The sequence below is a fragment of the Benincasa hispida genome, chromosome 7, assembly GCF_027475165.1.
Source record: "Benincasa hispida cultivar pf3 chromosome 7, pf3_genome.v1.1, whole genome shotgun sequence".
In the NCBI taxonomy this organism is placed as follows: Eukaryota; Viridiplantae; Streptophyta; class Magnoliopsida; order Cucurbitales; family Cucurbitaceae; genus Benincasa; species Benincasa hispida.
In genome coordinates, this window is record NC_143484.1 from 57,807,128 (window position 1) to 57,831,275 (window position 24,148).

General features: G+C 32.8%; 2 protein-coding genes, 1 long non-coding RNA gene and 1 other non-coding gene across 4 annotated transcripts; 3 read left to right on the forward strand and 1 right to left on the reverse strand.

Annotated features, from left to right (window-relative positions):
* Positions 1-14: 14 nt before the first annotated feature.
* SEX1 (Pyruvate phosphate dikinase, PEP/pyruvate binding domain-containing protein) lies at positions 15-12,407 on the forward strand. Its single transcript, XM_039036142.2, has 34 exons — positions 15-399; positions 772-1,072; positions 1,613-1,654; positions 1,794-1,903; positions 2,031-2,109; positions 2,213-2,304; positions 2,403-2,556; positions 2,971-3,192; positions 3,354-3,692; positions 3,768-3,878; positions 3,975-4,070; positions 4,191-4,334; positions 4,441-4,529; positions 5,660-5,794; positions 6,026-6,188; positions 6,294-6,383; positions 6,467-6,652; positions 6,866-6,928; positions 7,002-7,064; positions 7,345-7,404; positions 7,507-7,659; positions 7,771-7,854; positions 8,058-8,234; positions 8,318-8,424; positions 8,804-9,017; positions 9,094-9,197; positions 9,418-9,553; positions 9,661-9,786; positions 10,083-10,193; positions 10,538-10,636; positions 10,899-11,072; positions 11,171-11,263; positions 11,479-11,594; positions 12,043-12,407. The coding sequence occupies exons 2-34, from the start codon at positions 791-793 to the stop codon at positions 12,245-12,247; spliced, it is 4,419 nt and encodes a 1,472-aa protein (XP_038892070.2). The 5' UTR covers positions 15-399; positions 772-790; the 3' UTR covers positions 12,248-12,407.
* On the forward strand, positions 7,113-7,240 carry LOC120082271 (U6atac minor spliceosomal RNA). Its single transcript, XR_005483107.1, has one exon. It is a non-coding gene; the product is annotated as a U6atac minor spliceosomal RNA (small nuclear RNA).
* A 317-nt stretch (positions 12,408-12,724) lies between the features above and the next one.
* LOC150035285 (uncharacterized) lies at positions 12,725-13,541 on the forward strand. The gene is made up of 3 exons (XR_016530927.1): positions 12,725-12,865; positions 13,209-13,330; positions 13,403-13,541. It is a non-coding gene; the product is annotated as an uncharacterized LOC150035285 (long non-coding RNA).
* On the reverse strand, positions 13,045-14,017 carry LOC120081354 (uncharacterized). Its single transcript, XM_039036144.2, has 2 exons — positions 13,705-14,017; positions 13,045-13,620 (listed from the first exon to the last, which is right to left on the reverse strand). Exons 1-2 carry the CDS (start codon positions 13,908-13,910, stop codon positions 13,203-13,205), a joined length of 624 nt encoding a protein of 207 aa, XP_038892072.1. The 5' UTR covers positions 13,911-14,017; the 3' UTR covers positions 13,045-13,202.
* Between the last annotated feature and the right edge of the window lie 10,131 nt (positions 14,018-24,148).

Sequence of the window (24,148 nt, forward strand, 5' to 3'; positions counted from 1 at the left end):
ACGTTTCAAAATCAGGGGTATTTAGTTAAATGTGCTATTAAATATCAACTCCCATTCAAAAAAATGAAATAAAGTAAAATGAATAAATAAAAAAAATATCCAACTCCCCGGCGGCCAAATCACGGACCCTCCGCCCTCCTCCCAGTCCGGCGCATCGTAATCCCACTCCCAAACAGAACGTGGAAGAGGATCCAATTGCGTCGCTATTGGCTTACGTGGCCCTCTCAAATCGTTCCACGTGTTTAATTAAGTGATAAAACGCCGCGCAATTACGTTACTTCTCCGACTTTCAACGATCCAGTTTTGAAGCCCGCGCAGGACGGGAAGCTCAGTTCATAGCTCATTACATACCCAGAATCCGATTGATTAATATCAATATTTTCTTAGCTCAATATTGAGGTTTGATTTCTGCAATTCAATCTCATTTTCTGTATCGCTGATTCCAGGATATTGTTTTTCTTGAACTTGTTCATCGAATTAGTGTGGAAATCTTTCTGATGTTGCAGTTCAATTTCAACTAGAAATGCTTGATTTCTGTATTGCTTTCTTGTCAAGGATATAATGTTTGCATTGAATTGAATGTTCCGTAAACTCGCTGAATCAAGTGTTATTATTTGTGAAATCACGAGCATGAATTTCGATTCGCTTACTTCGGTGTAAAAACAATTTCTTATTTAATTTATATGACCTTTAGCATTGGAGTTTGGTTTCTGCCTTTTGTTTTGGTTGTTTTGTTACTTACGGAAGTTATTGATTCTACGATTTCTTCAGAGGAAGTGCATCAGCGAATATGAGTAATTCCATTAGTCAGAATATACTCCACCAAAGATTGCTTCGTCCTTCAGTTTTTGATAACCAATGTAAATTCAATCCTTCCGGGACCCATAAGAGTACTTTGTTTCAAGCTGCATTAGCCAATCAAGTTCCAGCACAGCATTGGAAATCTCCTATATCAACAAAGTTCTTAGGGAACGGTCTAAACGTTAAAAAACCAAGGATGGCCATTGGAACAGGTCGATGCAGCTTTCCTGTTAACCCACATGCTGTATTAGCCACGGATCCCACTTCCGAGGTACTTTTCAGCTGCTAGGATCAGCTAATAATGTTATCGAGTTTTGAAAATAATTTGCAGTTTGGTGCTTTAAATAAAAGTCTTGATACTATTTTTTTGGTTAAGGAGGTTAAAGGCATTGTATTTGTAAAACTATGAAGTTGATTTAAAAGACGAACAAAAATCCCTCTCCATATATCAATTTAAAATCTGAATTCACTAGTAGGCAGATGTTCAACGATGACATGTCAAGTCTTCAATTAGTGATACTCTAATTGAGTTCCCGAAAGAGAATCCAAAGAAAAAGAAATTGGACAGTAGCATTAAGTGATTTGATGACTATTATTAGGAACGGAGTCAAGCTGTTGAATCATGAAGCACTTTGGCAAATTCTTCTGCATTTAGCATCAGATTTGATTCTCTCGGGCATTCTACATTGCAGTAGAATATGCACACATCTATCCCCATGGCTTGTCTTTTTTTTTTGGTTCAAAATTGGACATCCTCCTTTTGTTCCTAGCAATTCTCTGTAAAATCTGTTAACCACATTTTTGTTTTCAGCTTGCTGGAAAGTTCAAACTGGATGAGAATATTGAACTGCAGGTATTTTGAAACTTACCATCTAGACATTTAATACAATACCTGATTCTGCATCAGGCTCTTTTGCGAGTTTTCCAATTTCCAATATTTAATCTTACAAAGTAGACATTTGCACTAAATTAATCTGTACTAAATTCAACAGGTTGATGTTAGTGCCCCTACTTCAGGTTCCATTAGACGTGTAAATATCCTGGTCACAAACATTGGTGGCTCTCTTCTTCTTCATTGGGGTGCAATACATGATAGAAAAGAGTAAGCTGAGTTGCGGACATAGTGATCCTTTCTTCTTTATCATTCTTCGTCATCATATAATATTCTATAGTACATATTTTATTCACGTGCCTTTAATCCTTATTAGTGTAATTTTCAATGTTTTCAGGAAATGGGCGCTTCCATCACATTGCCCAGATGGAACTCAAGTATATAAGAACAGAGCTCTTAGAACTCCTTTTCTGAAAGTAAGTCCTGCAAATTTTGAAAGAGTATCAGTAGATCCTTTAGCTTATTCTACCAGATAACCGAATGTTGTTTATTATTTTCCTCGTACCTTTCTTCTGGTAGTCTGGTTCCAATTCTACCCTAACAATTGAGGTTGATGACCCTGCAATAGAAGCAATAGAGTTTCTTTTACTTGATGAAGCTCATAATAAATGGTATGACTTCTTATTGACTTTGTTTTTAAAAGATAATTGAAGCAAGAGCGCTAATTTGCAGGTCTTGTTTTTTTGCTTCTTAAACTTTTGATTCCCAGGTACAAGAACAATGACAAAAACTTTCATATTACGTTACCCGTGAAAGAAAAGTTAATTTCAGATGTTTCAGTTCCCGAAGAACTTGTACAAATTCAAGCATATTTGAGATGGGAAAGAAAGGGAAGACAGATGTATACTCCACAACAGGAGCAGGCACGGATGAATTCTCTTCCATTTTTCAATTTACTTCTGTTCCATTTAATGGATTGTCTCGGGAATTTCTACATTCCTTATTCTAGTTCGCTCCATTTATTCTAATTTTAAATAACACATGTTTATTTTAACTTCTCTTTATTAGTTTATTTAACTTCTCTTTATTACAAATAACCAGAGTTTAACATTAAGGTAGAAAGGATTTTCGGGAAGTTTAAATATATTCATAGGTCGTATTGAGCTACATTGTTATTTCCTATTATTTTCTGGGGTATAATTTTTCCAAAATTAGGTAATTCATCTATAAAAGCTCCACCAAAACCATCTGCTTTGAGATATCTTCTGCTAACCGTTGAATAGAGGTTGCTAGATGATCTTTATTATCTATTTTAACAAAATCTTATTTTATTATAGGAGGAGTATGAAGCAGCCCGAGCTGAGTTATTGCAGGAATTAACCAGGGGTGCTACCCTACAAGATCTCAGAGCTAGACTGACCAAAAAAAATGATGGCAGTGAAACAGTGGAGCTATCCACTCCCAAAGACAAGACAATTCCTGACGAACTTGTTCAAATTCAAGCTTTTATACGTTGGGAGAAAGCAGGGAAACCCAATTACTCTGCTGAGCAGCAACTTGTAATTTCAAATACCCTTTCAGCCATCAATGCATATAAGCTGTTTATGTGTGGGATTTTTTATTCTCTCCCTCCCGCTAAATACCAAATACCTTCTATACATCCACTGATATGCTATTTCATTACATAATTTACTTGTTTGTTCCCTTTCATTCTTTACAGAGGGAATTTGAAGAAGCAAAGAAAGAGTTGCTATCAGAACTAACTAAAGGTGCTACTATTGATGAGATTCGGAAGAAGATTACCAAAGGAGAAATTAAAACTAAAGTAGCAAAGCAGTTGCAGGATAAAAAATACTTTAGGGTAGATAAAATTCAGCGCAAAAAGAGGGACTTGGTGCAACTTGTAAATAGATATGCTTCTCAACCTATAGAGGAAACATATACAGCCAAACCAAAAGCCTTGACAGAAGTTGAGAAATTTGCAAAGATAAAGGAGGAACAGGATGGTGGTGATGTTATAAACAAAATCATCTACAAGCTTGGTGATAAGGATCTTCTGGTAGGAAAATGGAGTTATTTTAGCACCTATTTCACAAGGCTACTTTATTTTTTCTAATCCACTTTATTTCGTTAGGTGCTTGTAACAAAAAATGCTAGCAAGACAAAGATTTATTTGGCTACAGATTTACAGGAGCCTGTTACTCTTCACTGGGGTTTGTCTAGAACAAATGTGGGCGAGTGGCTGGTAATATTCTAAAATTTTTGTTTTTTCCAAGATAAGGTATACATACCCGAATGCATATTTTCCGCAGAGGAAATTTATGTAATTCCGCCTTTTCAGACTCCACCTCCTGATGTACTTCCACGGGGTTCAATACCATTGAGCCAGGCAGCTGAAACACAATTCATATTCAACGCTGATGGTTCCACTCTAAAGGTAAAGATAAGAATGGGTGCCCTTTTTAGTTTACCTCTTCAATCTATGAGTTTTGACTTCTGTAGTTAAAACTTCAAATACATGCTCAGTGGCTTGGTCTTGCAACAACTCATGCTATAGGTCCAATATCTAGAAATCTTAATCGAAGAGGAAGGTTTTGTGGGAATGCCATTTGTTCTTCAGTCTTCTGGAAATTGGATCAAGAACAAAGGCTCGTCAGATTTTTATGTCGCCTTTGCCATCCAACCAAAGAAAGTGCGAAAGGTGATATTTTGTCTTTATTGTAATGTGGTTTACACCTTTTCCTATGCTATATCTTTTTTTTCTCTCAATTTGCCACATTAATGACTGAGAGAGGCTCCTTATTAAGGATACCGAGGGTGGCAAAGGTACTGCAAAGTCATTGTTGGATAATATTGCAGAACTGGAGAGTGAAGCACAAAAGTCCTTCATGCATCGGTCAGTAATCTTGATTCTCGAATGACTTTCGTCTGACTGAGCTGTCTTTACGTAATTACAAAATATCTTCTTGTACGTCTTTGTGGTGTAAAAAATTGGAGCCTGCAGTTATGTTTTACTTGAGCGTAATGTTCATGAGAGTTACTACTGGCTCCTTTTTGGTAGTTTCGTGATGATAGCTTCCTGGCGCCCTATGCTAGCGATGCAAATTGGGAGAGAGAAATCAGCATGGTTCTGTGAATTATGCGTCGGGAGCCAGTTGACCCTTCTTCTTCTTCTTTTTCCCCCCTTTTGTTGTCCCATCATTATAATTGACAATTAATGCCAAGAGTGAACTGCAAAAGCTTTGTTTATGAAAATTAATTTTTATGGGATAATGGAGTTGGAAAATCTTTGTCATGAGACTAGGATGAATCTCCTGGACAAATGTTTGTGTGTCTCAAGCATTGACAATTACAAAAGCTTGAAAGCAAGGTCCCTGTGTAATATAGTTATGGCAAATCTGACATATATTCTTACAACTTTAGCCTAATAATAAACTAGTTTACTTTATTTCTTCTAGCCAAATCATGTAATTTTCACAAAAAGCAGGAATCTCATATTTCCATGAGTTGTCTGTTCATCAACATTTTCAATGTACAACACGTTCATCAACGTTTTCAATGTACTACATTTTTTGCTTTTTATTTCCTAAAAGTTAAAACATAAATACAATGCACTTTTTTCCATTCTTTCAGTATTTTAGAAGCTAATAGGAAACAAATGTTATAATTGTTAGAGCTTTTGCACATGTTTTTTCATTTGCTGCCTATGAATGGTGATGTCATATACTTTCTTTCACAATTCTTCTTCGGATGATCCATGAGTTTCTCTTTTTTCATTTTTCCTCATAAATATATAGAACTTTGTAAGTTTTAAGCTATTTGTGAGGGAGAGCATGAGGGATAAGCAATGATTGGCCTAATTTCATTTTATCCTTTTTAACAAACTTTGTTTGTGAGTCAAAGCTTCAGTGGAATGAAGAATGGGTAAAGTTTTCGGGGGCTCCCCCCTCCCTTGTCTATATTGCTTGTGAAATACTATATTTTAAAATTTTCTTACAGTGTGGTCTCACTTATTCTTTTGCTCAGATTTAACATTGCAGCTGACTTGATGGATCAAGCTAAAGATGCTGGTGAATTGGGACTTGCAGGGATCTTGGTGTGGATGAGATTTATGGCAACAAGGCAGCTTATATGGAATAAAAATTATAATGTGAAACCACGGTAAATCACTAATGTGCTTTCCTTTAGCTTTGGGATATTTTATTTTATGAACAATTCATTTAATCTGACTCATTGATCCAATAGTGGCTTGCATGCAATCCACATCTTACTTTTGTTAGCTATTATGCTCACTTTTTGTTCCCAAGCAGAACAACGGTTTCTCCGTATGGGTTTGCTCTTGCAGTCCTTTGAATCATATGTTTGATTTTTTTTTTCTCCCTCTTGTTGCAGTGAAATCAGTAAAGCACAAGACAGACTCACAGATTTGTTAGAGGGTATTTATGCAAGCCATCCACAATATAGGGAGCTTTTACGAATGATTATGTCTACGGTTGGAAGGGGTGGTGAAGGAGATGTTGGACAGAGAATTCGGGATGAAATTTTAGTCATTCAGGTGCTAGAATTAGATTATCATTTCTCTCGGTGTTTTATTCTTTTGGTTTCCTTTATCGTTAAATGACTCTCGTAAAGTTGTGACTATGTACTGGTTGATATTTAGAGGAACAATGATTGCAAAGGAGGAATGATGGAAGAATGGCATCAGAAATTGCACAATAATACTAGCCCTGATGATGTAGTTATCTGTCAGGTAATTTGGAGTTCTATGAGTTGTCCTGGCCTTCCTTAGTGCTGCATATCATTCAGAACTTACCTCATTCTATTTAATTGCAGGCATTAATCGATTACATTAATAGTGACTTTGATATTGACGTTTACTGGAAAACTTTGAATGATAATGGAATCACAAAAGAACGACTTCTAAGCTATGATCGTGCAATCCATTCTGAGCCAAATTTTAGGGGAGACCAGAAGGATGGTCTTTTGCGGGATCTAGGAAACTACATGAGAACACTGAAGGTTGTTTTCTAACCATCTCAACCCTAAGCTTTGCATTTTATTCAATGGAAATACGAAAACTTCACGCTTATATAATTGATGTGAGATTTTGTCCTCATATGCACTCTAACACTGTAAAGATTCACTCTGCTCGTGTCTTATTTTTAATCGGCGCTAATGATAATGTTGAGATTATGATATTTTTTATTCTAATTAGATCTGGTTAAAATGCAGGCAGTTCATTCAGGTGCAGATCTAGAATCTGCAATTCAAAACTGCTTAGGCTACAGATCTGAGGTAGAATTTGCTGAGAATTTTATTTATGATAGCCTTTATGTCCAACTATTACAAAGAACGTCAATATTTTCAGGGTCAAGGCTTCATGGTTGGGGTGCAGATAAATCCTATTTCTGGTTTACCGTCTGGATTACCGGTAATGCTTTCAACTTTTATTTCAATTTACAATCATAATTTCAGATTAATGTTTGATTTAAGGAGAGATGGTTGACATCTCCCTCGACAAGGTTGGGAATAGCCCTTGTGCTTCCCTGCTAACATATGCGTTAAGGCTACTCACTTCTCACAGGTGGATCTATAATAATATCTTATTAGCGTTAGCCCAATTATGAGATGTTAATGTTATCTACTTTATCTTAATTTTTACTTGTTATATCACATGACTAGTATTTGATCCGGCAGTGTTTTTGAAACAGGATTTGCTGCAATTTGTTTTAGAACATATTGAAATCAAGAATGTTGAACCACTTCTTGAGGTATCATGAATTTCTTCATTGAGCACGTTCTTTACTTCACTATCAATTTTATGACCACCTTTTATTTTACAAAATGTGCTTTACCTAATTGCTTAAATGCAGGGCTTGCTTGAAGCTCGGCAAGAGCTACGTCCTTTGCTTCTTAAGCCTCGAGACCGTCTGAGGGATCTCTTATTTTTGGATATTGCCCTTGATTCTGCTGTTAGGACTGCTGTTGAGAGGGGATACGAGGAACTAAATACTGCAGGACCGGAGGTATTGCTTCTTTCTGAGCTAGCACGTGAACTTAAACAGTAAAAAATCTTCATTGTCCTGCATTTGATCGTACTTTCTTGCAATTAGATATATTGTTGGTAATCTATGCAGAAAATTATGTACTTCATCACTCTCATTCTGGAAAATCTTGCACTGTCATCAGATGATAATGAGGATCTCATCTACAGCTTGAAGGTAATATTAATAAAAATAGAGAATTGAAACCCAGAAGTTGAATTCTTGAACAAACGATTAGCCCCCGAACTTGCTACATTATAGTCTAAAGTTTCGGTTCTTGTAGTTCAGCCTTTTGATTGAAGGTTGAGAATGAGAACATCAATTTCCAGTATAAGTGTAGAAAAACTCTAGTTGTAATATTTGTTTTGTTCTTTTCAAAGGGATGGGATCTTGCATTGAACCTCACAAGAAGTAAAAACGATCATTGGGCATTATATGCGAAGTCTGTGCTTGATAGAACCCGCCTTGCACTTGCAAACAAGGCAGAGGCATACCACCACATCCTGCAGCCATCTGCAGAGTACTTGGGGTCACTGCTTGGAGTAGAGCAATGGGCTGTATGTTCTTACATGTTGCAATTATAACGTGCTGTTTTATATTGCGAGGATTTTAGATTTTTCCTCATAGTTTGATTTTGCAGGTTGACATATTTACCGAAGAAATCATCCGTTCTGGATCAGCTTCCTCTTTATCCTCACTTCTAAATAGACTGGATCCTGTTTTGCGGACAACTGCTAACCTTGGGAGGTTGAGTTGCACACTATTTCCTGTTCGGACTTTCTAGAGAAAAATGGTTAATTTAGGGCCCGTTTGGATTGACTTGAGAAAAAAATGTTTTTCAAAAACCTCATTTTTATTTAAACACTTTTGACAAAATTAGTTGAAAATATACTTAAAAAAACTATTTTGAGTGGTTACCATACACTCCAATTTTTTTCAAAATGACTTATTTTTTAGATTAAATACTTGAAAATGCATTCCAAACACACCCTTAGTTGATTAACAGCAGTTGAATACAGCTAAATGAAGTGGAAATTGGATAAAATATTACTGCAGCATGCATGTATTAGTGCTACTTGTCTGCTCTGATACCCTTGTAATACAATTTTGCCTGCCCATGTAACAGCTGGCAGATTATTAGCCCAGTTGAAGCTGTTGGTTATGTAGTCGTCGTGGATGAGTTGCTTGCTGTTCAGAACAAATCATATGAGAAGCCAACAATTCTAGTTGCTAACCGAGTAAAAGGTGAGGAAGAAATTCCAGATGGTACTGTTGCAGTGTTGACGCCTGATATGCCAGATGTTCTATCTCATGTTTCTGTTCGAGCAAGAAATGGAAAGGTAGTTATTTGTTACGTGACAAGTACCTTGCCAACATGTTTTATCATATAATGTTAATTTTGCTCCTCTCTGGTAGGTTTGCTTCGCAACATGCTTTGATTCAAGTATTCTATCAGACCTTCAAGGTAAAGAAGGGAAGTTGGTGCGTCTAAAGCCTAAATCTGCTGATATTGTATATAGGTACATACTAATGCATCTTCTTACTTAAGCTTAAGGCATCTGCAACAAAAAAATCACATAATCCCATTTTAAAGCAGTTGAAATTTTTTAGATTTTATCAATTAATTACTATATTTCATTCATTACATCTTCGCTTCCCTTCCCTCTCCACTTAGTCAGTTCATCTTTTTAAGTGTTGTGAGATAAGCATAAAAACGAATCATATTTTCACTTGCATAAGCGAGGTGAAGGAGGATGAGGTACCAGATGCAAGTTCCATCCATGAGAATGATGGTGTTCCATCAACGGTAACTCTTGTCAGAAAGCACTTTAGTGGTAAATATGCCATTGTATCTGAAGAGTTCACGAGTGATCTGGTTAGGCTTCGAACCTTAACTCATAAATCCCTCTCTCTCTCTCTCTCTCTCTATTTTTTAGATAGGAACTCTTGATGTCAATTTATACTATTCGTTTTTGCTTTTAGGTTGGAGCAAAATCACGTAATATTTCTTATCTGAAAGGAAAAGTACCATCTTGGGTTGGAATCCCTACTTCAGTTGCCCTTCCCTTTGGAGTTTTTGAGGAAGTTTTGTCTGATGAATCAAATAAGGTTTTTCTTCTAATTTCCGTATGATAATTATGTATAAAGATTTTTACATAAAGTTCAATCTGATGCAGTGTGCAAGATCTATCATTCAATCCTCATAAAAATGACATATAATAGTTTATGGGATCTCGAAGCTTCAATATTCTTGACTAATACATCTACTTTCATACATCCTGAGTTGTGAATCACATGTTCAATTTGGCTTGTACTTCGGTGCATACTGAAGATCTATAGTTCATCCAAAAGAAAGAACTATTTAAGCTGAAATATTCCTGTTTTTGTTTCTTGTGACTTAAAAGGCAGTGGCGGAAAAGGTTCATGATTTGAAGATTAAGTTAGGAGCAGGGGAGTTCAGTGCTCTGAAGGAGATTCGCAAGACGGTTCTACAGCTGGCAGCACCCCCTCAATTGGTATAATTTTCCTACTATTGTCGACGTAACAGTATGATATGTATATATATATATATGTGTAACACAGAGTATCAATCGATTTTATATGATAGACAATCGTAGTGTTTATCTCATCTCTGCTGCAATTTGTTTTCCTACTCCAGAAAATAGATAGTGTGTGATGTTGAACTTATAATACAGTTGTGACTTTTCTCGCTTCATTTAGATTTTCATTTTCTTTATAAAATTGAAATGGAAGCTTCGTGGAATTTTATAACGGTTGGCATCAGCAAAATGAGTTCACAGATAACAGTTAGTGCATCCCATTTCAAAGATAATAGTTTGCATGTGAATTCAATTTTCAGGTCCTAGAGTTAAAATCTAAGATGACAAGTTCGGGAATGCCCTGGCCTGGTGATGAAGGTGAAGAGCGATGGGAGCAAGCATGGATGGCCATAAAGAAGGCAAGTTACTCCATTCTGTGTGAAATATGATGCTGGTCTGTGCAGATAATTTGCTACGGATTCAAACCTTCATGTAAAATCTAAATTTTTAAGGAGTATTCATCAGAAAGAGCCTCCAAATTGATATTTGCCGTACTACACTGTCAAATTCACCCGTTCATCCTTGGCCAAACTTTCACCTTTTTATCAAAGGTTTAAGCTGGTTTATACAAGTTTTAGAAGTTTAATATGCTGATTACCGTTACTTTTCTGTCATTTGCAGGTGTGGGCTTCAAAGTGGAATGAGAGAGCTTACTTCAGCACGAGAAAGGTGAAATTAGATCACGACTACCTCTGCATGGCCGTCCTTGTTCAGGAAATCATTAATGCTGACTATGCATTTGTTATCCATACAACTAATCCATCTTCTGGAGACTCGTCTGAGATTTATACAGAGGTATTAATTTTCTTTAATTTATTTGTTGGGCTTACCATATGTCCATTTAATTGATCTAAGAGTTTATTTATTTATTTTTAATCTCATTATTGCTCTAGGTTGTGAAAGGACTTGGAGAAACTCTAGTAGGAGCGTATCCAGGACGTGCTTTGAGCTTTATATGCAAGAAAAATGATTTAGATACTCCCAAGGTAAACTTTGTCATTTGATCTCTCAAATGAATGTTGTAAAATGTGTTTGGTAGGCAATGAATATCGAACCATTAGTTTTCCAACAATTCATTAATAATTACTATAGATCAGTATATTTTTGTTATCTTTTGACACAAATCTTTTTTTCTTCGATAACTAATCCACTTAATGTGATAAGTGAAACTCAAAACAATTTTGGATTTGAAATGCTTCAGGTGTTGGGTTACCCAAGCAAGCCCATCGGTCTGTTCATCAGACGATCCATTATTTTCCGATCCGATTCCAATGGTGAGGACCTGGAAGGATATGCCGGAGCCGGGCTCTACGACAGGTATTCTCAAATATATCCCACAACATGTTGATTTTAAATCTCAGCCTATATTAAACTTATCCGTTCATATTTGAACTGTTCTACCTGGAATAGTCGAAATAAGTAATTTCCTTGGTATTCCCAAATCTTTTCCTTCTGAATGGAATGCCATTCTCTATTGCCTGTAGCATCAGTTATCTGGATTGTCTGAAATAACTTTGGCTCATAAATGAATAATACTAATTAAATATTGATATCGAAAATCAGGAAAAGGGAAAGGACAGATATTATTTCTTGTTATATTAACAGTTGTCGATATTTAAATATAATTACATTAGCCATTTCAATCCTGATAGTGAATGTTAGGTTCAGTGACTATTAATTAACAATTTTGAAATATATTTCTTTTACTTTCATTCCATCATGTAATTCATTGTTTAGTTTTTGATTGAGAACTTTTTCGATGTAGTGTACCGATGGATGAAGAAGAGAAGGTTGTTCTAGATTACACAACGGATCCACTCATTGTGGACGACAACTTTAGAAAGTCGATTCTCTCTAGCATTGCTCGTGCAGGAAATGCAATTGAGGAACTTTATGGATCTCCTCAAGATATTGAAGGTGTGATTAGAGATGGGAAAGTATATGTCGTCCAAACAAGACCCCAAATGTAATCTTCTTTCTCTCTTTCTCTATTTATATGAATTTTCCTATGAGGAAAATGTCTGACTGATTAAAGTCGTATACTGGAACAAAGGCAGTAAAAAAAGGTAATAGTTGTTGGTTAAAGTTGACAGTAATAAAGAGTAAAAGTGATACCTTATTACATTACAATTGGTCATTTTGGTGAAGTTAAACTTTGGCTTCTCACAGACTTCCATTTCCAACACAGCGCAACAAGCATTCATATTTGCATCAAAACCGCAAACAATTATGCAGTTGTTTCCTTAATAACTAGAACTTAACAGACTGGAAAATTATATTTTCTTTATATTATAAGTACAATTCACAGGATGAGACCTACCATTATCAGCAAAGATCAGGGTCTTGAAGGTCGTCGTCATCATGATTGGGGCATTGATACATTCTCGTGGAGAATTTTCAAGAACAATGAGAGAGTAGCACCAAACAAGCATAATTATTTTCTATATTTTCGAATCGTTGCAATCTTCGTCTTTTGCTTCATCACCATTGACATAATAATGATTTTATCATTACTGTTATTCAAGTAGAATCAAAGATGAGGATATGGAGACTCCTTGACGTGATTTCGAAGTCGACGTTGCTAAAAAGTAAGTTATAGATAATCATAAAATGCTGAGAACTTTACGATTCTATCTTGAGAACATATATTATGAAGATCAAAAAAAATTTAAAGAATTTGGACATGATTAAGTGGCTTAGTCTATTTCATATTGTGCATTTCTGAAAGATATCCATTATCCAACTCTAAGATATTAGCAAAAAAAACTTCAAGAACAGTGCTACAATATGGCTTCTTATTTAGTATTGCAGATCAAAAGGCATTATTTAGTTTTGTAACTCAGAAGGGCATTACATTTTATTGAGAGATATATAATACCAATCCACACAGCCTGCAACAGTACTGAAACCAACTCAAGCAACTCCTTACAGGGGTTGACATCCCTCAGCAGTAAAACCCGAAACATCAAGCCAGACTTCGTTCAAACGCCCCGACAAGCGACGTGAAGAATTATACTGAGCAATGGTGTATTCTGAAATAGCTGCACTCTCAGGTAGGTACTTGCTCAAGCTGTACTTTAGAGCATCAATTTCTTTGTTGATGTTATCATCTTTAGCAAATCCAGGAAACCTCCTGACTGCCAAGCAATTGCTTCTCCACTTCTCAAACTGAACATTCAGTTCAGAATTGGGCAGCGGCGGCTTCTCGGCATTCACAATGGGCAGATAATACCTAATCAAATGCTCGGGTTCATGCGCCGATGCGATAACGGTGGTTGTAACAGGAGAAGTAATTAGCAAGTGAGAAGAATTGCTGTTAGCACCATGAATGTACTGATACAATCTGATGCAAACAATACAAAAGAAGAGCGCATAAGGAAAATCCCACCACATTTTCTTGGAAAACAAACAGAAAAAAAGAACTAACCTGTGAAAGCCTTGTTGGGTGGATTTTTCAAAGGAGGCTGTTCCTTGGACCAGAGCAGACATCCATGAAATTTGTTTGTATTGTCTGATCTCAAAATCTGATTCTACATGAATCACTTTATAGTGTGGAGACTCAATCACTCTGCCTGAGCTACAACAGAAGAAGCAAATTATTAATGCAAAATTGATCAACAATTTACCCTTCATTCTTGAATTTTCTTTCTTTTCCTTCAATGACACTGCAAATTGGCTTTTGATTTGAGTCAGATTTATAATTATCCACTTCTTATTTCTAAAATAATACGATATTATCTATTTAACATCATGATATTTTACTTTTGAATCGTACTAAAATGCTTTGTACCAAAACAAAATGCAAATGTTATTATCATCCTTTTTTAATACAACAATTATAATGATGAAGATCAGTCATACCATTATTATTGAACTAAGCTCACTTTAACTTTATTGTCGATTTGATAGTTTGTTTATATTCCTAATGAATCAATGTTTGTCATTGAAATAAAAATTGGACAGTTGTACCTAAAGGTGCACTAAGAAAGAGATTCTTGTAATAAAAAAAATAATAATAATAATAATAATAATAATAAAAAAAAAACTAAGTAAATTGGAAGTTGGGCAGCCACAAGATATTGTCACCCAATTCAAAAAAACAAAAAACAGATACGAAATAGATCACCTATTCTCTTTCAAATCATTAACAAATGGGTGACGATTTTTGGTTCGTTCTGCCCACTGTTTATTCAATTTCAAAACTTAATGCTTTTCCATCTCATCGTCCTATATTCTTCTCTCTCAAATAAGCATTTTACCTACCCACATACATATATTTCATCAATACCACTAAAAGTTCGAGGAAAATTATGTGCTTTGCTTCAAAGCTTTTCTGGTATTTCTTTTGTTGCCAGATCCAAAGGACGAGAAAAAGAGAAGGAATATCTACTACTATTGTAATTGCAATTTGGTCGCTAACATATAAGTAGTTGTAATTGAGTTGAGCTTATTTTGACAAGTTCAGATACATGTTATCGACTAGAAAATTGGAAACGAAGAAAAAAAAAAGTTAAAAAATCACTTTTGGTTCATGAATTTCATAGAAGTAATGGTTTTATGGTACGTTTAACTTAACTTTTCAAGTGTTTTATTTTGAAAATAAGTTTATTCTAGAAAAAATTGAAGTATTTGGCAAAGATTCAAAATAATTTTTGAAATATTTTTTAAGTTTATTTTAAATAGTTTTTATCAAAATAGTTTAAATAAAAATATTTTTTTCCGTAGTCAATCCAAATAGGCTCTTAGTGTATGAACTTCAATTTGTAACGATTTAGTTTATAGTACTTTCATATTCGTTACAATTTAGTCATTATAAAATATCCCACCAAACTTTTGACAACTTAGATTGTGTAATGACTTAGTCATTATAATTTATGAACATACTTGACCCGTAATCACTTTAACAATCTATGTAGGTAAGAGGTTTCATTAAATCTTAATAATATTTTTCACGATAGGCATCAAATCGTTGTAAATTGTAAAAAATTTAAGGACTAAATCGATGCTTATTAAAGTTTAGAGACTAAATTATTATAAATTGTAACTACGAACTAAATTATTATCAATGAAAATTTAAGAATTGATTGGATAAATGGCCAAAATAAAATGGTATTTTTTTAAAAATGTCCAAAACTATTTAAATAAAATGGCTAAAAGACTAAATTTACTACTTTTCAAAATTTGAAAATGGACAAATTTACCCCCGAATCTCTATTATGGTGTATTTTAAAAAACAACATCTAATAAACTAAAAATAATATCTAATAAAATCTAAACTATCGGACCAAAAACCTAGGAAAACTCATCTAAAACTAGTTTAATAAACTAAAAAAATAATGTTTTTTGGAAAAAGAAGAGTTTAACAAACTAAAAAAATAATGCTTTTCGGAAAAAGAAAATACATGGAACACTCATGACGAAGTATGAGAAGAAGTGTCGATTAATTCTCTGCCAACCTTTCAAATCAAATTCCTGCTGATACCTTGTAATAAAAAAATTATGTTGCAACCTTAGATTGAACCATGCAATACTCTCAAATCACATCCATAGAAATATCTTATACTAAAAAATAATGTTGCAACCTTAAATTGAACCATGCAAATACCTTGAACAACTAAACTATTTGTTTGAGTCATGCAAATACAATGTACTAAAAAAAGAATGCCACACAAATACCTTGAACTTAACTGCTAAAATCTTTGTTGAATCAAGGAAATATATTATACACTAAAAAAGAGGTGGTTGGGGTAAATAAAACAGAGTCCAAAGGTAAAACAAAATACATCATTCTACATTTTTCATTATTCTGCAAACAACGTACATTTTATTATCTTCCAAATTAACGGTTTTGAAATAGAGTTTCTAGAAAGGAAAAAAAAAATACTAATAGACGAGATTTGAGAGAAAAATAAAGAACGAGAGAGGTGAGAGAGAACCTATAGGGATGTTGCTGGTGGACGATGGCGCTAGACTGCAGAGGCGATGTGTTAGAGTATATTAACGTGCAGCAAAGGAAAAACAGAATCAATAAGTACTCTAATCATACTTAATTTAAGTTTAAACATGCTTCAAAGTAACATTTATAGAAAGGGTTTGTTGAATACAATACTTTTGAAGTATCCTCTTCAAGTCCAGCTGGGATCCACGTGAAAGAGCTTCAATCTTCAAGTAGATAACCGCCAAGATCTTGTCTACTATTCTCTTGCAAGGATTGTGTGGTGGAAATACTAAATTGAGTTGGAAGTATATAAGATACGAAGAGAGTTTGATAATTTCTGCAGAGTTTCTATTGAAGTTCTTAGTAAGCATGAATCATAATTCATTTCAGCACCTCAATTATAGAGCTTTCACCATGCAAATACATGGTTTGCATGAAGGGCAACTCCTACTTGATAGAAAAAATGGAGAAGTGAGTAAGGAAGTTTATTGCATAGTGGAGATGTCCAACTTTGAAAACCATTTTCAAAATGATTTTCCTAAAATGATTTTCAAAAATAAATTTTATAAATTAAACTTATTTAATTTTATTTATTAGTTTTATAAAATTAATTCAATTAATTAATTTTTAAATAAAAACTAAATAATTAAACCTTTTAATTAAAATTAATTTAATATCTAATATTAAATTAATAAAAACCAATTCCATCCAAATGAAATTAATTTAATATAATTAATATTTAAATCGTATTTAAATATTAATCGTTTCTCCAATTTCATTTAATCTCGATAAAATTATACTTTTAATAGTATCGAATACAATAAATAGAAACTCTAATTGAATTTGAATATTTCAAATTCTAAACCCTAATTTCAAATCTTATCAAGATTACTCAATTTATTAATCCAAATTACGAGCTAGTAGAGGGATTTGATCATGAGCTCCAATGACTTGTAATTAATTGGTTTAAACTCTTTAAACCGAATTAATTACTATTCGTTAACTACCAATACATTCCACTATAGCTCGATAGTTGCACTCTCCTCACTGTAGATATATTTATGTCCATTTTAACCATAATCAGTTAGTCAATCATTCACAAGTCGTTCGTATTTACAGCTGGGTCAAAGATTACCGTTTTACCCTTGTAAATACATCTTGCTCCTTAAGCTCCCACTCATTCTCTATTGAACAATTGATTTACAGTCCAACTTATAAATCATAACCCTCTCTTCCAAGAAAGGGCAGGGCCCCGTTGTTCAAGACAAGGTATCAACGCTTAAGAGAACAACCCATCTGCTAACCCTAAATCGGGTAGGAGTGGATTCCATATTGCAAGGCTATGTCCCTAGCTATCTATCCGGTCTTATCCCAAAATGGGAGGCTTATTGAGCAGTGTTGTTGGACTACTCTCACCTATGTAGATCAAAGGGTAATCTCGAATAAACAGGAGTTTATAGTTAACTCAGGATTAAGATCGAGTTACCCTATGTCATTCACTTTGAGATAGTCAGTTTTAACAATAAACGGTTGTTATAAAGAAAAGTGACTATTTCGAGGTCTGGTTTTATGCAAACTTATTGCATAGGATGCCCCACTCACATGTCTCTACATGAATGAGATTTGGATCATATCATTTGTATCAATATACAAAATGGACCGCATCCAATAGTGTCACAAGGATGAGATACTCAATCTCATCCGTATACTTATAGACCATTCAGGCTACATACTAAAACTTGATCCATTTTTATGTAATATTCATGTTATAGCCATGGGTTCATTTATTGGATTTTCATTGAAGGATGCAATATCAATAGTAATTTATTGAATAAAAACTCAACAACATTTTTATTGATAAATAGAATATGCAACATTTATTAACTGCGAGTTTAGGTCATTCCCAACACGGTGCAGTGTAGTGCAGTGGCGCGCGGAGATGAATAGTAATCAAAGAAACTACCACAAATCTAACATAATTGTTATGTATTTTCTCTCAATTACAGGCCACAAGATCAAAAAACTTCAAAAGCCTACTCAAATCAGACGGGTGCAAGGTCACTCCAATGGAAACTTGGAATCATTTGATCCTTGTACAACGGCTATTTGGTAGAAGAGAAAGTGAAGAATCATTCTTTAAAAGCCTAATTTTGGGTAAAATCTTTTTTTTTCTTAAATAATTTTAATTATATTTTGAATCATATCTAAAATGAGAAACTAAATCCCGAAAAATATTTAATTATATTTCGAATCATATCTAAAATGAGAAATTAAATCCCAAAAAATATTTCTAAAGAATTTTAAAGTTGCCGTAAGATTTGTTAAAATGGTAGGAAGATATACCTACTTGATGGAAGTCTTGTGAGGACAGAATTAGAAAATTAAATGCATAAATGGGTCCATACACATCACATTTTGGCCATAAGTCATACAATAAAAACCCGATCATTTTTCTAGGAAAATCAAAGAGTATGACAGATTTTAGGATTTGGTTTTGAAAAATGGCAAAACCGGCAAATAATAAGATTTATAGCAACTCACATGACATGCACATGGTCATGAATTTTTAAATCCCTGTTTTACCCTTGTCTAGTTCTTAACTTTTGTTATTGATGAAACTACAAATACATAGTAAGTGTATAATCATAAACAATGAAGGGGCTATGTATATGGGTAATTGTTGATGTCCTAATTCTCCACTTTCCCTCTAATTGATTCATAAGAAAAACTAAAAATAACTGCTTTTCACAAAATAACCGTCATTCCTGATTTTTCTATGTTTCAATGCAAAATTTATTATTAATTTAGATTATATTTAACAACTTTTTCAAATTAATATCACTTAAATTAAATATCTAGATTTTTCTACTAAATTTATATTTTAAATATTCATATATTATCAAATTTCATTATCTAACCAATTTTTATATTTATTCAAATGTTTGAATTGTTTTTCATTATTTTATATCTATTTTTAACAAATTAGCAGAATATTTTTTCATATTTTTTAAGGTTTATTTATTTATTATTATTATTATTATTATATATGTTATTAGATTCAATTGTAAATATTTCATATTTAGTCACTGTTTTAAATTTTGATAATACCTGACTTGCCCTTAGTTGTTTCGTATGTCCGGAATATTAGATACAGTGTAAGCGTAGAGCTTTATTAATAACCAAGATATAAATACAGTGTAAGTGAAGAGCTTGATTTCGGGATATAAATACAAGGTAACTGGAAAGCTTGATTAATAACCAATTTAATCATATTATAATCTAACAAATCCAATTTTAAAATTAAAAATGAGCATCATTCCGTAATTTTTATTCTTTTTTGGAATTTGAATTATTTATTTTTAATATTCAAATTAGATTTTGATAATTACTCCACGACTTGATTTAAAATAAATCAATCTCTTCCTTATTTTTCTTCCCCTAATTAATTGAAATTAACTATCTGTTTTGATTTGATTTAACCAATACTTCTCAAAAATATTCAAAATTAATCGATCTTTAATTTGTTTATCACTATTTTCATTTTAATTTATAATATACCTTTTAGATTTTACATGATTTTATTTGTTTTTTATTATTTAAAATTTGGATTAAAATTTTTTATCTAATATTTTATACATATTATCATCTAAAACTATATATTTTATCTTGATTAGGATTTTATTATTTTTTGCATTTTTTTAATCACCTTTTATTCATTATCATCTTATTATATTATTATATTATTAATATGTCTTTTTGACAAACCGATAAGTATTCACTTTTGTGGTTGATGAAACTGTAAATACAGTGGAATTGTTAAAACTTAAATGAAAATGGAATTATGAATAAAGTATAATTGTAAATAAACGAGTTCATTCTTGATTTTTCTCTCCCAAATTATATTTGAATTTATATTTTTCTATGAAATTATATTTCATCGAACTACTTATCACAATAAACAAAAATTGCCTAATTTTTCTATATTTGAATTTATCTTTTATTATCAAATTTGATTTTATCTAACTAACTTTCAATTTGTTTAAATGTTTGTTACAAATTTAATTGTATCTAAATATTTTTTCATAATTTTATACATATTATTATCAAATTAATTTGATTTGTTCCCATATTTTCGATGTTTTCAATTTTTCATATAGAAACACGTAAAAATGGTTTGTTATACTTTAAAAGAAACATATAAATGAGAATTAAACTTTAAATGTTTGAAACATATGCGTGTATATATATATATTAGTAATAGATATACTAATTATTAATAATACATATATACATACATACATGCATGCATACATTCATATTATTATTATTATTATTATCATCATCATTATCAAAATAAGATAAAAAAAAACCCTAAATCTCATCTTCTTCACCTTCTTCACTTAGTCACCCCCAAAATCTCTTTTTCTCCTTCTCAATCTCATGTTTGAGATTGTTGGTTCAACAACCCTTTCTTGAACTCTATCGTCTTGGTTAACTTTTAACGACCATCCTCGCCAAGTCGCCGACCTTTTTCGCTCGCACACATGTTTCCTACATTTGTTTCTACTTTGAACATCGTTTTCAACAATGTATTGATAGTGTTTAAAGTTGGCTTTCAAGATCTTATGAGCAAAATAATGGTCACATTGAATGAAGACGATGAAACTCCCTACAACTGGTTTGATGTCAAACGCAATCATATTTTCAATAGTCACATCGTTCTAAAGTTGCAATTCTTTCAAATATTCACTTGCCAACAATAACTTTCCTGATACAATCAACTTCGCTCTTTCTTCGTTTGTACTTAATTTTGTTGTTTTAGGGTAGTTTTGTCATTTATTAATTAGTATTTTCTATTATATAAATTTATTTTGCTATTTTTATAATTTCAAAATATTTTTACCATTTTTCAATGAAACTTTAAAATTTGATATTTCTCTTACCAGCTCTTTTTCTATTTTGACCATTCTTCACGATTTCTCAAAATTTAAAGACTAAAAGGAAAACAAAACTGTGAACAGAAACGCCTTCAAGAAAGGAATACTTTAGGGTAATTGGACTTGGCCCAGTACCAGACCTTCAATCATTCTTTCTAAAGAGACTGGGCCTGCGAATTACTCTTTCGTCCCAATAATGACAATCGAAGTTTGTAGCCCACAATCGTTTTTTTCAGTACTAGTGAATTTTTCGGTTTGGTTTAAATTTTCAACAATTTTACATCAAGCCAAAGCAAACGGAATCAAAATCAATCTTTTAATACATTTTTAAAAAACTTTTTTTTAATAAACAATTCATTTGAAAATATTTCATAAGTTGAATACTTGATGAACCTATAAATATATTTCAAGAGAAAATACTTAAAATAGATGAAATAATATATTTCAAGGAGATTCAATTGGCGCAACTTTTTTATGGTGAGAAATCTAATTTGTCGACAACCACTAGCACGTAACCACTTTTTTGAAATTAAAGATTCAAATTCCTATATCCTTATATTTATAATATTAAAAAATGATCCGATCTAAATTCAATGAAGTATTAACGAAAATTTGAATATCAAATTCTATTATAATTTTCGTAACCTGGACATCTTTCCTTCTTCGCTCGGTTCTTGATAGCATCACAATGCAATGCAATAAAATGAATACAAATGTGAGTTAAACAAAGCATATGAATATGATGATGAAAGAGAGGATGCATTGTTGTGTTGTTGTCTCCATTGCAAGCAATTGCAAGAAGGTGCAATCAAACTGTACATTGCTCTCCTAACAACATCATAATCATACACAAACGACGACGTTTTCACTTTAAAAGAATATGGCCCATTACACACTCCTTTTAAGCATGCTAAAGATCAGTAGGTACAATACAATTATATTATTTTAACAAAATTATAATATTAATAAATATAAAGTTGAATTTTCCAATCTAACCCTTTTAAAATCATGGCTTTAGGCTGCAAATGACCACTACAATTAATGGCCATTTCCCCATATAAAACCCTTTTTCTGCCTTTAAAAGCTGACTCTGCCCATTGGACAAAATCATTGCCTAAAATATGATTGTTTCATACTTTCATAATCTTTTTTTTTCCCCTTCCTGTCAGTGCGAATATTTTTGTAGTAAAAATTGTCAGAAAAACATAAAGCAAAATAAACTTCCCATTGATTGCGACACTATTATGAACGAATCGAGGGATGACAATACATATTACACGTTAAAGATCAAAAGGATCAAGAAGAAGTCTAAGTTCGAATCTCCATCTAAAAGATGAAACCATTTTATCATTTGAAAAATTTAGGGTTGACAAAATTTCTCGCGGAGAATCCCCGATTTGACTGAAGGAATTTTTTCGAAGTCGTGTCCGGAGACAGGAAGGGGACGGGATGGTATTCCCGCCCCAATCCCGATTTTATATAGTTATATTTTTAATATTTTATAAATATATAATTATAATATATAAAATAATTTATTGATATGTATGTTTATAATATATACTATAGACTTATAGTGTTGTAAACCTAATATTGAACATATAAATTCTAAATTTAAGCCTAAAAGTCAAGTCCAAATTTAAAAAATTAAAAGAAAAAAATGGAAATCGGAACTAATAGGGGATTCCCCGTGGGTAATTAGTAGGGGAATTCCCACGGGAAACGGGGAATGAGGCCCCGCGAGGACCCGTTTCTCCGACGGGGAATCTTCACCCCCGTCTCCGCCTTCAAATGACGGGGACGGGGGCAGGGATGGGGGGAATTTCCCCCACGGTCCGCTCCAACCCTGTTGTCAACTCTAATCATTTGGGTTTTTTTTATCCTCTCTTCTTTTTTAAGTTTGATTTGAAGAATTTTATTTTCTTTATTTGGTTGGGGGAGAAATTGGATTTTAGCTTTGATATTCTTGAACATTTGGATGAGACTGAAAATGCCCAAACATTGCCTTTTTAAAGTGGGATCAGATAATTAGGCAAAAAAAAAAAAAAAAAAAAAAAAAAGGTGGAGGAGAGAAAAGAAGTACTTTTTAAGAGTTTTAGAGGAAAGCCAAAGTTAAGGCAGCTCTCTTCTTCCTTCTTCCCTTTCATATTTCATAATGTTGAGATCAAAGGAATTAAAGATTTGCTTTTGCAATCATGTTTGTCACTTCAATGAGAATTAAAGATTTTGATATTCTAAAGTCCCCAACCAAATTAATGGAATCCCATTATTTCACTTTTCAAGCTCCACTTCCTCTTCAGTTCTACTACAAAAAGCATTTGAACCCAAACCCTAGCCTATATCAAATGCTCATCTAATTTGAAGGGAATTTTTAAATGGGTTAAAAAAACACTTTTGGTTCGTCTGAACTTTTATGGAACTAATATTTTAGTTTCTGAACTTTAGTTGGTAATAATTTAGTCCCTGTATTTTTAATTTGTAACAATTTCGTTCTCGAACTTTAATTTACAACAATTTAATCCTTGTACCATACAATTTATAGTCATCTAGTTGTAACGTGAAAAATACTAGATTAATAAATTGATCGCAAGTAAAATTTAGTTATAAACTATAAAGACTAAGTCGTTATGCAATAAAAATTAACATTTAGTTTTGATTAAAATTTTCACGATAGAGATTAAATCATTATTTTATAAATTTTACGGACTAAATTACTACAATTTTAAAAATATAAAGACTAAATTATTACTTTCGACCAATTTTGTTTTAAACCAATATACATTTTTATTTTGTGGGACTTTTAGCATATCTCATCCCTTTATTAAAAGGATTGTTTTCAAATATAGAAAAACGATCCAAAATATTTATAAATATAGCAAAATTTCACTATTCATATGTGATAAACTACGATAAATCGTGATAGATTACTATATGTATCTATCTATATCATGATAGACACATATAGCACTCCAACGCGGTCCATCGCAATCTATTGTAGA